The following is a 13,972-nucleotide window of genomic DNA, read 5'->3' as shown; positions in this document are numbered from 1 at the left end:
TGTAATGGCTGTATCTGTTTGGCTCTATAACAGGGTGGGATACTTTATCTCTACAATCTCTTAGCAGATGGCCTGTGATGCACATCACATTCTGGTAATGCTTATTCAAATATAAAACTGCTTTCTTTTCTCCACTACCTTTGTGGAGAGGTTTTCCTGGGTTGGGAAATTTTGTTTTTAATTATATTCCCCAACATAATGCATGTGCTTAAAAAGGAAAAAAAAAAGTGGGAAGGTCTTGAGATGTAAGACCCCTAAATGGGACGGACATGGAAAACCAGTGGGGAGAGACAGAGGAATTTCTAAGCGTGACGCTGACATTCAACTGAAAATTGTTTCCAAAATGTAAATAATAGCAGCATATACATACAGAGACTACTGTCAGGCATCGTTCTAAGTGTTTTACACATTAACTTAATTAGCTATGTAGTAGTTTGGATTACTGTTCTTAATTATTCACCCCCCACCCTGCCTCTGAGAACTCTCCAGTGGGCAGAAAAGGTATCACAGAACAGCAGAGAAGCAGGCTGAAGTTTGGACTGGTTTTGGAAGTAGGTATGATGCAAACTCTCTTTTCTAGCTAAAAGTGACCCTTGAAGGGTGTGTGTGGAAAGGCCAGATTCAGCTACTCCATAAGATGGGAATGTGAGCCACTCCATTTGGATACTACAGGATATCCCAAAATGGAGGACATTGGGGGCCAGCATATGGCAGACACCAGCCCTGAACACTGAGGATGTAGTAAGCAGGAGTGGGCCCAGAAGATAAGAAGGGGAAGGGCACTCAGTAAGGATCAGACACTTCCGTAAGGTTTGCAGGCTGGGAGGCAGGACTGGAATCCCTCATTCCCACCAATGACCAACATGTCAAGTCATTTTTGAGGGTCTGGCTCAAGAAAGCAGAATTACCTTGCCCTGGCCTAGCCCAGCTGCCAAACACATCCACTGTGAGCCAGATGCTTAGAATGACTTGGGTCAAGAAGACCTGGAGAGGGACCTGCAAGAGGCTTCCTGGGTGGGTGGTAAAGCCTGAGCCCTGAATCATCCTTCTGACATTTACAAAGTCCTTAACCAGCACTGGCCCCACCGCTGCTCCCTGGTTTCCTGCCCTGGAGTGCCACAAAGGACCAGGAAATAGTTGGGGGGGAAGGGGGGGGGCAGTGAGCAGTACAAAGACAAGAGGGAAGACGAAAGAAGTAGAACTTCATGACTAATAAAATCTTTACACCTAATTTTTTTAGAAGGAAATTGAATTCTGGTGGGGAAAGCAGGCACCACGGTCAGTGAGGCCGGAATAAAAATTTACCTGGAACCTACAGAAGGGAAAGAGGCTGCATTCATTTGGAAGGGACAAAGTCCATGGTAACTGCCCACAGATGCTAGGTCCCCTAAGTGACTCCATACTGCGGCCTAACACCTGGTCCCTAACATTCTCAGCAGCCACTATGAAGGTTGGACAAAAGGAGGCTTTCACTGCCCTGCCTCAGTTGGGCCTCCCTCAGTATCTGGTGTGCCCAGGGTCCTAATCCAGCCGTGTTTGATATGAGGTTGGGGGTGGAGGTGAGGGGGCAAGTCTTTCAGCTGTTACTTTTCCAGGTTTTAGGCAGCCTGGGGCACCTCTGGTCATTTAATGAAGGACTGGGCTCAAATGAGGTATAAATCAGGAACTGAAGACTTACCGGGCTGCACTGGGTCCAGAGCAGGACATTCCGCATGGGCCCAGCACAGCCTAGCAGGCCAGCCTTCCAGGGCTCAGCCCATGGTCTTTCCCGGGTCCCAGCCCAGAAAAGCGGAGGCTTTCTCCTGCGTTTGGAAGACTGACTCACCCCCTCTTCCTCCTAGCTCTCCTAAAGGCCGGGAGACCTCAGGAAGTGTCCTCATCCTGCTGCCTTCAACCCCGAGGCGCCTGGCCCCAGGCCTCCCCCGGAGGTCCAGAGAAACCCCGAGCGCCTCCATGCTCTCGGCCTCACCCAGGCGGAGGCCCCTTCATCGCCCCACAGCTCCACTCGGCCCGGGAGGGACGGCCCTTCCCCGCAACCGGCTCAGCGGCTCGCAGGTTCGGGCTAGTCTGGGGCGGGGACTGGGAGCGTCTGAAAGTGGTGAGGAGGGCGGGGACACGGGCCCCTCTTTAAAGGCCCGGGACCTGAGGCGCCTCGATACCGGCCGGCGACCCCGAGAAGCGCGCCCCATCCGGCTCCCTTCGCCTAAGCCGCCGGGGCTGCCATGGGCCGCTACCGCATCCGCGTGGCCACCGGGGCCGCACTCTTCGCCGGGTCGCACAACCGCGTGCAGCTGTGGCTGGTCGGGGCGCGCGGGGAGACGGAGCTGGAGCTGCAGCTGTTGCCGGCGCGGGGCCAGGTCAGCGGGCGGAGCGGGGACAGACCCCGGCCGGGACGCGGGAGGCCGGCGAGGGGCGGGATCCGAGGGCGAAACGACTGCGGAACCGTGCCTGCTGGGACTTCCAGGTGTTGGGACGCCCGGGCGGCTGGGCCAGGAGAGGATCGGGAACCAGGACCCGGGCTGAGCGCATACCCCTTCTCCCTTCCCGCCGGCCCTGGTCCTCGCAGCCTCCAACTCCTTCTCCAAATGACCCCAGGCCAGTGTCAATATAGGATCAGAAGTCAAGTGGGACGCTCCTAGGAATGAGGGGGCGGGGAGAGCTCAGTTAAAGGACCGATGAAGGTGCTGATACTCAGACATCAATTCAAGACACTGCGGGCCACGCGCCACGCTCCCTCTTCCTCCGGGTGCAATGGGGCGTCAGACACACCGCGCAGATGTCCGGAGGAGGGAACGAGGGAGGCTGTCTTTGGAGGCCTTGTCAACGGAGGCTCCACAAAGGTCCCTCCAATCCTGTCCCCACCGCACCTCTGACCCCCACCCCCACCCCCGGCAGGCAAAACGGCCTCTCCTGGGACCCTGCTACTAAGTCTCCAGGTTCTGATCCCACAGGAGGAGGAGTTTGAGCATGACATTCCCGAGGACTTGGGACCACTGCAGTTCGTGAAGCTGCGCAAACACCACTCCCTGGTGGACAACGCATGGTTCTGCGACCACATCACGGTGCAGGGCCCTGTAGCCTTCCAGGAGGCCACCTTCCCGTGCTACAGCTGGGTGCAGGCCGACAGTGTGCTGTGCCTGCCCGAGGGCACCGGTGAGGGGCAGTGTCGGGAGAGGGGATGCAGGGCCTGGGGAACTGCTGGGGAAGGGGTGGGGGAGGGCTGCGGAGGGTCAGAGGGCCTTGATGAAAGTGAGTGTTCAGCAGGTTAAGTGTGGAGAAGACAGGACATTGGAAAAAAGTTATAAAGTACCAAATTTATACACAGAATAAAAAAGGCTGCAAGTGGGGCTGGACAGGGACATAAGTGATGTGCAGATCCCACCCTCCAAGAAGATGAGGACATGGGATGGGAGCCGCCGCAATGATGGGAAACAGGAACAAGTTAGGGCAGGGCAGGTAAGGGTAGCACATGGAGTAGGGGATGGGGGTGACCCCTAAGAGGAGGCAGCTAAGGGAAACAATAAGCAATATGACTTGGAGAGCTGATTTGGTTGGGAAAACATGGAAGAAAACCACGAGGGAGAGGGTGCACACTGACAGGTGGGTGGGAATGAATGAGGACAGCAAATACATAATTTGTTACCGTGGGAAATAAGTAAGAAAGATGATTACAGAAGCAAATGAGGGCAAGGGCAATTAAGGATGGAAACACGAAATACATCACTTTGAGACAGGTGAGTATAAATGCGGATAAGAACAGGAACAAGTTGATAATATAGACTCTGATGGTAAATCTCAGAAGAGTGAAGTCAGGGAAAGAAAGCAAACAGCTGTTCCTAAAGCCTTTTGAGGACAGTTGAGGTGTGGTAGGTGAGGGTCAGGAGATGAGAAATTAACCAAAGCAATATATAGTAGAAAATAGGTATGGGCATATGAGTGATTGAGATTTTATCACCTTTTTTTTTTTTGGCCATGCCGCATGGCTCGTGGGATCTTAGTTCCCTGACCAGGGATTGAACCTGTGCCCCCCCCCCCGCCCCCCCCCCCCCCGGCACAGTGGAGGCACAGAGTCTTAACCACTGGACCACCAGGGAATTCCCAAGATTTTATCACCTTACTTAAGGTGATTTTTTCCAACCATAGATACTGATGAAATAGGATCAGGTGGGGAAAGACGAGTTAAGGGACAAGAAAGGGTGTCAAACATGAGACTGTTGTCTCAAGACAAGAGACGAGGGTTGAGATTAGCAAAACCCAGAGTGCAAAGTTGGCAATGATAAGATAAATGTGTCTCAGGAATCGATGGAGTGAGGCAAGGCCAGAGATAAAAGCAACAGAGCTTGACTGAACACATGGCCTATGATGGCGGAAAGGAAGATGAGGACGAGCAGAGGACAGCACAGGACCACACAAACCGTGGCCAATTGTCTTAATGTCTCCCCAGCCCGCCTGGCAGGAGACGACGCATTGGACGTGTTCCAGAAACATCGAGAGAAGGAACTGAAAGAAAGACGTCAGATATACTGGTGACCACCCACCTACAGGGCCTCTCAGTGGTACCCCCCGTCACTGACCTGGACACCCTCCCTGAAGCCTTGTCCCCATCTCCTAGCTGGGCCACACAGAAGGAAGGGTTACCCCTGACAATAGCTGCGGGCTGTGAGGACGATCTACCTGCCAATATGAGATTCCACGAGGAAAAGAGGCTGGACTTTGAGTGGACACTGAAGGCAGGGTGAGAACAGGCCTGGAGCTCAGAGCGGGGAAAGGGCTGGGAGATCCAAAAACGGTGGTCAATGGTGAGCGGCTGAGGGATTGGCAAATGGGTTCATGGCTCGATTCCTGTCCTAGGGCTCTGGAGATGGTCCTCAAACATGTTTACACCCTCCTGAGCTCCTGGAACCGCTTTGAGGATTTTGATCACATCTTCTGGGGCCAGAAGAATACCCTGGCTGGTCAGTGGTTCCCCAGGTCTCTATAACCCCTTGATGGCCCCTTTTGATGACCCGACCTTCACACCCCACAGCCCCTCACAAGACCTCCCAGATGAGAATATATTGTGCTGGGTCATTTCTCAGAGGCCCCAGATGAAAAGGCAGGGGCTGGATGTGGGATGGTCACGTGCCTGGATCACTGGGGTAGGGCCTGGAGGAGGGACATCCCGGCTGTGTAAACATCCTCCTCCTACACTCCACCCCAACCCCACAGAGAAGGTTCGCCAGCGTTGGCAGGACGATGAATTGTTTGGCTACCAGTTCCTCAATGGCACCAATCCCATGCTGTTGAGACGCTGCACCTCTCTGCCCTCCCGGCTAGTGCTGCCCTCGGGGATGGAGGAGCTACGGACCCAGCTGGAGAAAGAACTCCAGGTACCCCTCCCACCCTGTGTTGTTCTCTCCTTGGCGGTGTGGCCAGAAGTAGTGAAGGGCAGGGACCAAAGATGAGTCAAGGAAGGGAGGCTGTGGTAACCTACAGACCCTTGGTCCAGACTCCAGTGCTAGAAAAACCTAGAGGTGATAAAGTATGTAGGGAAAATTATGAGAGGCTCCCGGTGTAGAGGGGAAACAGGGTAGATTCCCAGGGTGCAGATGGGGCCAGAGGTGTCAGCAGGGACAATGACATTCCCTGGCTGACGTCAGTGCTCTGGACAGCAGTGTTCATGGGCAGGGAGAAGGGTAGAAAATGTGCCATCAGATGGGGAGAACTGCAGGGGTTACTTGGGTTTGGAAGAGGTGAGCTACATGTGAGGAGGATGAGCGAGGCAGGATGTGAGCATGCCGTGTGCATGTGTGCACGTGTGCACGTGTGCGCTGGACTCTGCAGCAGGGCTGGGCAGGGGAGCCTCTGTGGATTACTTGGCAGAGAAGGTGAGTTTTAGGGAGTGAAAGAGCATTTGCTGAGCTGGTGACAGCTAAACACAAGGTGTTCAGATCATCGAGGGATAGTGGGGAAGAGACCTGGCCATCTCGACAAGGGGACAGCTTGCACACGGGACTGAGCAGGCCTGGTTCTAAAATCAGATCTGCCACCACACATCCCTGGGCAAGATGTCTACCCTCACTAGGCTGTTTCTTCACTTAAGATGAGAGGAATCGGGCCAGATGCTCTGGTTCTGCCGATAGGACTCTGCAACCGACATAGGATGATGGCAAGAATTCAGATAAAGGTCTTGAATGTCTTCCCCCTTTGCCCTGGCCCTCTCGGGTTAGACTTCGAACTCTAACGATGGAGACATTCCTCCTTTTCCCAGAACAGTTCCCTGTTTGAGGCTGATTTCATTCTCCTGGATGGAATTCCAGCCAATGTGATCCGAGGAGAGAAGCAGTACCTGGCTGCCCCCCTCGTCATGCTGAAGATGGACACCAGTGGGAAGCTGCTACCCATGGTCATCCAGGTGGGGCGCCCTCAGCATCCGCCTCCCAACACTGCTTTCTGTTCACCTCCGCCTCTGCTCCCGAGGAACCAGCCCCCTGGCTCTTGACTCCCAAACTCCATCCTCACACAGTGAGACATGTTCTCGTGTCACTCCGCTTAAAGCCTGGTTTCTCCTGACTCACCCAACTGGCAGGACTTGTTCAAGAGTCATAATGGCCTTTTGGAGTTCTCGTCCTATACCCGATGGTTCTCTAACTTTAGTGTGTATCAGAATCACCTAGACAGCTTGTTAAAACACAGCTTGCTGGGTCCCAGCATGAGACTTTCCAATTCAGTAGGTCTGGGATGGGGACTGAGAATTTGCAGTTCTAACAAGTTCCAAAGCGATGCGGATGCCGCTAGCTTGGGAACATACTCTGAGAATCGCTATTTAATCTCTCAGTCCCCTCTCTTTTCTCCCACTGGTCTCAATAGTTAGTTAACAAATACTGTCAATTATCTCCCACACCCAGCTTCCCCTTCCATCCCCCACCATAACTCAGACCCCCATCACGTTTCTCCCAGACCACTGCCAGGATCTCCTCCCTGGACTCCCTGCTTCAGACTCCCCTGCATTCAACCCGACGACCATGGTGCTCGCACAGTGCCACAGCTAGTGAGAGGCAGGGTGGGAGAGGCCTAGATTATACCTCCTGGACGCGATAATCGTACTTACTCATCTGTTTCCCCAAGACTGCTGGCCATAATGTCACACATAAAGTGGGAGTTCAATGAGGGTTTAATTTCTCTTTTTCTCCCAGATCCAGCCTCCCAGCCCCAGCTCTCCGACCCCACCACTGTTCCTGCCCTCAGATCCTCCACTTGCCTGGCTCCTGGCAAAGTGCTGGGCCCGAAATTCAGATTTCCAACTGCACCAGCTCCAATATCATCTGCTGAACACCCACCTGCTGGCTGAGGTCATTGCTGTGGCCACCATGAGGTGCCTCCCGGGGCTGCACCCGGTCTTCAAGGTACAACCTCTACCCTCCATGTCCCCCTTCACTCAGACCCCAGAGGAAGGAAACAGCCCAGTATCAAGTGATACTGCAGCAGCAAAACAGAATTTTTATCACTCTGTGAAAGAAAGAGGTGAGAACAGAAGGAAGACTGCATCAATATTTTGAGACTTGTTTAATTAAGTCAAGTCACTTAAGGTTTCTTCAGGACATATTACTAAGGAAACCCTCTGAAATTCTCAGAGATCTGACAATCTAGCAATGGGCCTAGAGTACAGCTGGAATATTGCTAGTAAAACAAAAGCCTTGATCCTGCCTTAGGAGATTTACGATTTAGCCAGAATGACAAGTGGTGCCCATAAGAACTACCCAGAGAACAACAGCTGGATCTAGAATCTGAAACCACAAGAGACAGCGATAAACACTAGAGTACTGATGGAGTATGTTCCACCCCAACTGAGTGTGCTAAGTAGGAGCAGGTCAAGAGGCAAGGAGAGCGGCACAGCAGAATCAGAATTGGGGAAGGGAGGGAATAGTAGCTGCGGCAAGCCTGGATATCAGACCGGAGACAGAAAGGTCAGAGGTCTAAGCTCCTGCAACACCCAGAAGCCCAAGGGTGGGTATTGCAGACTGATCTAGAAATCCTGTCATTTTATGAAAGAGTGAGCGCAGCATCTATTGCTCGGCAGAAGGCAGTGACATAAGGCTTGTGCTTGAGTAAAAATGTCCTCAAAATCTTGATGACACTTTAGATATAGGGAACGAGACAGAGAAGGGATGAACCTGATACAAGCTTATGAACCAGAGCAATTGTCAGAAACAGGGAAGCCAGGAGAGAAGCCAGTTGGGAAGCAAAAATGAGGTTCAGTTTGAGGTACAGGGAGTCATAAATGTTGGTAGGACATGCAGGTGAGCACCTGGCAAGGAGAACGACTGAACTGTGTTTCAGCCGGGGGCCCCGCCTGACCCCCAAGCCTGGCCAACAGTAGCTGTGGCCTCTCCGAGTCTGGGGTGACACAGACAAGATGGAGACCCGTGTGATGAACAGCATCTTGGATTTTACTGATCTCACGGTGCTCCTGCACCTCCGTCTCCTGCTCACCCTGAAGAGGCTAAGCCTCTAGGCACACTGAAAACCCCCCTTTACGAGTTCAGCCCTCTGCCCAACTATCTCCATTCCCACAGCAGCGTCACGGCAAACAGCTGCATCGTTATCAGTACACTCAGGAGAGCCAGGCCAGCAATGTCCCAGAGGTGACCTGCACAGGCTCTGGATTCGGACTGCCAGGGTCTGAAGCCTGAATCCTGACCTCTGTGCTTCCCAGACGTGAGCTCAGTGTCCTCAGGTCTAAATGGGGATGACAGGAGGCCCATCGTGGGGTTGCTGAAGGCTGAAACGACCTAATAGTGTGACACAGGCTAAAAGCTAGAAAAAATTAGTTCTTGCAATGATTTGTTAAGAGTTGTTTGTCCCAAGGTATCTCTGCTCCTCATGTGGACTTTGGGCTTTCCATGACACACTCAGCACCTTTCATGAACTTTGTGAAAAGTTTCAGTCCAATGTGAGCTGCTTTGACCTCCTGGCACCAGAGTTATCTCTGCCTCACATCCTGTGTCCAGCAACAGCTCAGATAAATACCAATGCTACGTGAAACCTGTATATAAACTGGGTATAAATGAAGACAAAATAGTCCGAGATAAAAGGAAATACATGTGAGGATGAGATGGCCATTTTTAATAGCTAAGGAAAAGCCATTTCTTGAAAAGCTATAAAGTATAGACGGGACCTCACTGCCTAATTGGGGGTGGGGGGAGATTTGACGACAGCCGCTCTGCTGCTTACATACGTGGCTCAGTATGGCTCCTCTATCTCCCTAAGGGAACCCACCCCCCAAAAAACCAACAGTGAAGCGACCAGGGGGTGGAGGTGTGGCTTTGGTAACAAGTAGAGAGGCTAATTTAAGCTGTGAGGTTGTAAGTGACAGAGTATAAAAGCAAATTAAAAGGGGCTGATTCTCAAAGGCCACCTACACCCCAGGTGGAAATCATAAAGATAAGCGATAACAGCTAGTATCTAAGGGCTTCTGTGTGGACTAAAAACTCTTCATACATCACTCCCATAAGCATCACCGCAGCCTCCTGAGACAAAAGACCCTATTATCACCCGCTGTTGACAGACGAGGGGCTAGACAGGAGATAGACAGGTCAGCACTTAGAAGGTCTGGTACCTTGGATGAGTATCAAAGTGAGCGCTGAAGTGTAGAGTGAAACCCAGGTCAGTCTGGCTCCAGAGCCTGACTCACAGGGGCGAAAAGATCACGAGAGTGAGTGATCACAGAAGCAGGAAGAGAGGGCCAGGCTTGGGGGTCAGGCGGGGCCCCCGGCTGAAACACAGTTCAGTCGTTCGCCTTGCCAGGTGCTCACCTGCATGTCCTACCAACATTTCCTGTCAAGGGAGGAAAGCATCAAGAGTAGGCACCATGCTGCCTACAAGGAAGGACCCAAGCATGTCCTCCATAAACCCCCCCGCTCTAATCTCCCCCATCCCAGCTCCTGATCCCACACATCCGCTACACGATGGAAATCAACACCCGGGGAAGGACCCAACTCCTCTCAGACGGAGGTATATTTGATAAGGTAAGGAGGGGATGGGGCACGGGGCTGCCTCACCATCTGACTCTCTACGATTTCCTGCCACTTTCAAGATCCCAGACCAACCTGGGTGAATGTCCTGACCCTTAAACCCATGAGCCTGTCCCTTTATATCTATGTCTCTAAATGTGAAAATACCACACCTGAACCCCTTATATACTGCGTGCTGGCTTCCTCCTCAAGGCCTCGCATCTCTCTTGTCCCAGGCAGTGAGCACCGGTGGAGGGGGCCACGTGCACTTGCTCCGCCGGGCCCTGGCTCAGCTGACCTACTGCTCCCTCTGTCCTCCCAACAATCTGGCTGACCGCGGCCTGCTGGGAACCCCGGGTGCTCTCTATGCCTGCGATGCTTTACGGCTCTGGGAGATCACTGCCCGGTGGGTGAGACGGGGAGCCGAGAAATGCGGCAGGGGAGAGGGCGAGTGAGGCTCTGGCCTGAGGTCAGCATGGGGCAAAAGGAACCTGAAAACAAGAAGGTCCAGACAAGAGGAGCAAAGGACTGGATCCTGGGGAGAGATGAGGAAGCATGAGTCAGTGCGTACGGCCTGAGACGGAGAAGGCTGGGGACAGAGAACCTACGTTGGGAAAGCTGTGGACTGGGAGGCGAAGGGATCTGGAAAAATCAGGGGTTTTGTCAGGGAGAATGGCTGTCAACCATGTACAGGGATTCGTAGAACTAATGACCCACGTGTCCTTCCTCTCTAGACTAGTTTGTAGAAAGAGTTGGGAATGACCCAAAAGGCAGGTCTTGAAGAATCTATACTCAGACATATTGAGAGTCAGCTGGGCAGAGACCATGGAAAAGTGCAGGGGTCAAAGGCCGAAGCTTTCTCCTCTCAAGGAGCTCACCTCCCTTCTCCCCTGGGCAGCTACGTGGAGGGGATCATCCACCTTTTCTACCACGGGGATGACGTCGTGAGAGGGGACCCTGAGCTGCAGGCCTGGTGTCGGGAGATCACTGAGGTGGGGCTGTGCCAGGCCCAGAACCGAGGTGAGAGCCCTCCCCAGGGACAGGAGCTCCTTGGACACTCTGCCCAAGCAGAGTCTGGGTTCAGGACCCCAACCCCTCATGCCACCCCCTCTCCCTCCACACGTCAAACATCTGAATCCCATTCCCACCTCCTAAGACTCAGGACAATTCTAGATACCCCGGGATCATCCTCCGCAGAGACCCTGGCCATCAACCTTTACTTCCACCCCATCCCCTAACCTGCCACATCATGTGATGCCACAGGGCCAGAACCTGAGCCAGCAAGGGATCTGCCCAGGCCCTGCTGGGGCTCACATTCTCTCCTCATGCTTGTCTATTCCTACTTGAGGATATAAATGGGAAGATTCTTCCACCAAAGCCCGTAATGACCCCTTCTGTTCTCCCTCTTCTCCTCCTGCTTGCTACTGTCCAGCACACGCATGGAAAGTCCAGGCCTACTGCACACTGACCACAGTGCAAGGTCATTTCTAGATGCAAACACAGTGCTCTGCGCGCTTTGGCTCAACCCTGAACTCGGTGCCCTGCCCCTTGGGGCTCACATTTCTTTGGCCAATCCAGCCTCTCCCCACCGCTGCTAGGATCCAGCCACCGTCTTTAGCACCCCAACTGCATTCTAACCTCTGGGGAAGAAACAGCCTTTCTTGAGCTCTTCCTAGATTCCTCCTCCTCTTTCTCTCACACGTGGGCCAGCCTGGACTCTGCTCCAAATTGTCCTTGCGTCCCCGCCCCTCATACTTTGCACCAACATCTCTGCCTCTGTGGGACAACTACAAACATTTGCTGGGGAGCCGCTATGGCCGGCCTCTGAGGGTGCCGTGAGCAGTAACACAACACCCGCCCTCTGGAGGGAGCGTCTCCCTAGGGAATCTGTGTCTGCACCACCCCCCTTCCAGGACCAAACTTTCTCTAGTACATCTCGGTATGTCCCTTGGGCTCCACATGCTACCAGGAGACCCCTCCTCTCCCGGGCCATCTTTTCCCCAACCAGTATCTACCTTTGGAAAATGAAAATAAACATCCACATGTGAACTTTAACCTCCACTAAGTGCCTCTCATTCTCTCTTCCTCCACTGTCCTTCAGTTCTCATAGCTCACCTTCGCCTCACTTTCCCAAAAGACTCTTTGGAGAAAGTGTGCTAAAAACGGCCTGAGATTAGCAGTCAGGAACCCGAGTTCAAGATCAGCCTCTGCCTTCTCCCAATTATGCAGTCCTGACAAGCAGTTTAATCTCTCTGGTCTTTGGTTTTTCTTTTTTTTTTTAATCTACAAAAGGGAAGTGATTATATTTGTTCCACTTACCTGACAGGATTTCTGGGTCTCTGAACCCCCCACCTCCACTGTGAATTGAATGGCCTGACATACTCTTTGCGGAAAGCCTCTCTTGGCTATGACCCTATAAATCTATGACTTCGCTTATCCTTCACATTATAATTCAGACACTTGTAATTCCCTACCTGGGAATAGGAGGAAGCATCCCTAAATTCTCAACCACTTTTTGAGGCAGAGGATTTTTGATCACTCAGAACTTTTCAGCCCCCAACCCTTCCAAAATAACAATACTTATTATTTATTGAGAACTTGTTCCACACCAGGTGATTATCTCATTTATAAAATAGGTATCATCTACACTTTACAGGTCAAGAGGTTGAGGTTCAGAGAGATTAAGTAATTGGCCTAAGGTAACCCAACTATATTACTTGAATCTGAATTGAAATCCATGTCTGATGCAAATATATTTGAATAAATGAACTAAACAAACAACAATCAATTCCAAAATGTAGACATCCCAAGTCTTCGGCTTTTATTTCTCTCTTCTCAGACTGTAGCCTCTAAATCCTGTTTCTTTCCTGCCCAGGTTTCCCCATCTCCTTCCAGTCCCAGAATCAACTCTGCCATTTCCTTACCATGTGTGTCTTCACGTGCACTGCTCAGCATGGGGCCATCAACCAGGGCCAGGTATGGAGAGCTGAAAGCCCAGGTCCTTGAAGGCAAGTGTCTGGACCTTGGGATGCCCAAGGGAGAGATGGGGGTTCAAACCCTAAGTACCAGGATCCTAGGGTTGCAGTTTCTTCCCCCAGCTGGACTGGTATGCCTGGGTCCCTAATGCCCCATGCACAATGCGGATGCCCCCACCTACCACCAAGGAAGATGTGACAATGGCCACGGTGATGGGCTCACTACCTGATGTCCGACAGGCCTGTCTTCAAATGGTCGTCACATGGCATCTGGCGCGCCGCCAGCCAGACATGGTAAGAGAGGACCCTGGGGAAAGGGAGAAATGACAGTTGGAAGGGAAATAGAAGAGTGAAGGGCTAGGCTCTAGGTGTGTCTGACTCAAAACTGACTGATCCTTTGTTCTTTCTTAGGTGCCTCTGGGGCATCACAAAGAAAAGTATTTCTCAGACCCCAAGGCCAAGTCTATACTAAACCAATTCCAAACAGATCTGGAAAACTTGGAAAGGGAGATTACAGCCCGGAATGAGCAACTTGACCTGCCCTATGAATACCTAAAGCCCAGCCTCATCGAGAACAGCATCACTATCTGAGCTCTGGGACACCCCCACCGGGAAGACTGCAGATCAGCTCTGGGACTGACAGTTCCATATTGAGTTTCACGGTTTCCTAGTCTCTGCTGCAGAGGCTCTATTTCCTCCCCCAATTAAACCCCCCGCATCTGCATCCCATGAGCCCAAGGGCCTTTACTTTTCTGTAAAGGGCCTGATAATATGTTAGGGTTTGTAGGCCACACAGTCTGTCACAGTAACTCAACTCTCCTATTGTAGCATGGAAGCAGCCACAGGCACCGTGTAAATGAATGCTGTGTTCCAATAAAACTTTATTTACAGAGAGTGAAATATGAACTTCCTGTGTCACAAAACATCCTCCTTTTGGTCTAGTCAACCATTTTAAAATGCAAAAACACACAACAAAACCCTGTGCTTTGCTACAGGGATGTGCAC

General features: G+C 52.1%; 1 protein-coding gene and 1 long non-coding RNA gene across 10 annotated transcripts in view; one reads left to right on the top strand and one right to left on the bottom strand.

Annotated features, from left to right (window-relative positions):
• LOC116745603 overlaps nucleotides 1-13,972 on the bottom strand; it is a 63,316-nt gene that overhangs the window by 47,659 nt on the left and 1,685 nt on the right. Inside the window, exons 2-3 of one of the 3 annotated variants that reach the window (XR_004347496.1) lie at nucleotides 13,194-13,274; nucleotides 12,873-13,014 (exon numbers count right to left, since the gene is read on the bottom strand). This is a non-coding gene — a long non-coding RNA (uncharacterized LOC116745603). Of the gene's footprint in view, nucleotides 1-12,872; nucleotides 13,015-13,149; nucleotides 13,275-13,972 lie in introns of those variants that run through there. The other 2 variants (XR_004347498.1, XR_004347497.1) reach the window with 2 other exon arrangements.
• On the top strand, nucleotides 1,243-13,861 carry ALOX12 (arachidonate 12-lipoxygenase, 12S type). 7 transcript variants are annotated; one of them, XM_032616445.1, is made up of 15 exons: nucleotides 1,249-2,055; nucleotides 2,952-3,153; nucleotides 4,445-4,526; nucleotides 4,613-4,735; nucleotides 4,852-4,955; nucleotides 5,209-5,369; nucleotides 6,083-6,166; nucleotides 6,251-6,394; nucleotides 7,176-7,385; nucleotides 9,921-10,007; nucleotides 10,229-10,398; nucleotides 10,891-11,012; nucleotides 12,868-12,968; nucleotides 13,091-13,261; nucleotides 13,379-13,861. In XM_032616445.1, exons 1-15 carry the CDS (start codon nucleotides 1,630-1,632, stop codon nucleotides 13,556-13,558), a joined length of 2,367 nt encoding a protein of 788 aa, XP_032472336.1. In that variant the 5' UTR covers nucleotides 1,249-1,629; the 3' UTR covers nucleotides 13,559-13,861. The 7 variants fall into 7 exon arrangements, with proteins under 7 accessions (XP_032472341.1, XP_032472340.1, XP_032472342.1 ...); XM_032616447.1 differs by having other exon boundaries at nucleotides 1,933-2,357; XM_032616446.1 differs by lacking the exon at nucleotides 6,083-6,166 and having other exon boundaries at nucleotides 1,250-2,055.

This window comes from Phocoena sinus, chromosome 20, assembly GCF_008692025.1.
Source record: "Phocoena sinus isolate mPhoSin1 chromosome 20, mPhoSin1.pri, whole genome shotgun sequence".
NCBI lineage: Eukaryota > Metazoa > Chordata > Mammalia > Artiodactyla > Phocoenidae > Phocoena > Phocoena sinus.
Note: the sequence above shows the minus strand (reverse complement) of the source record. Positions and strands in the feature narration are given on the sequence as shown.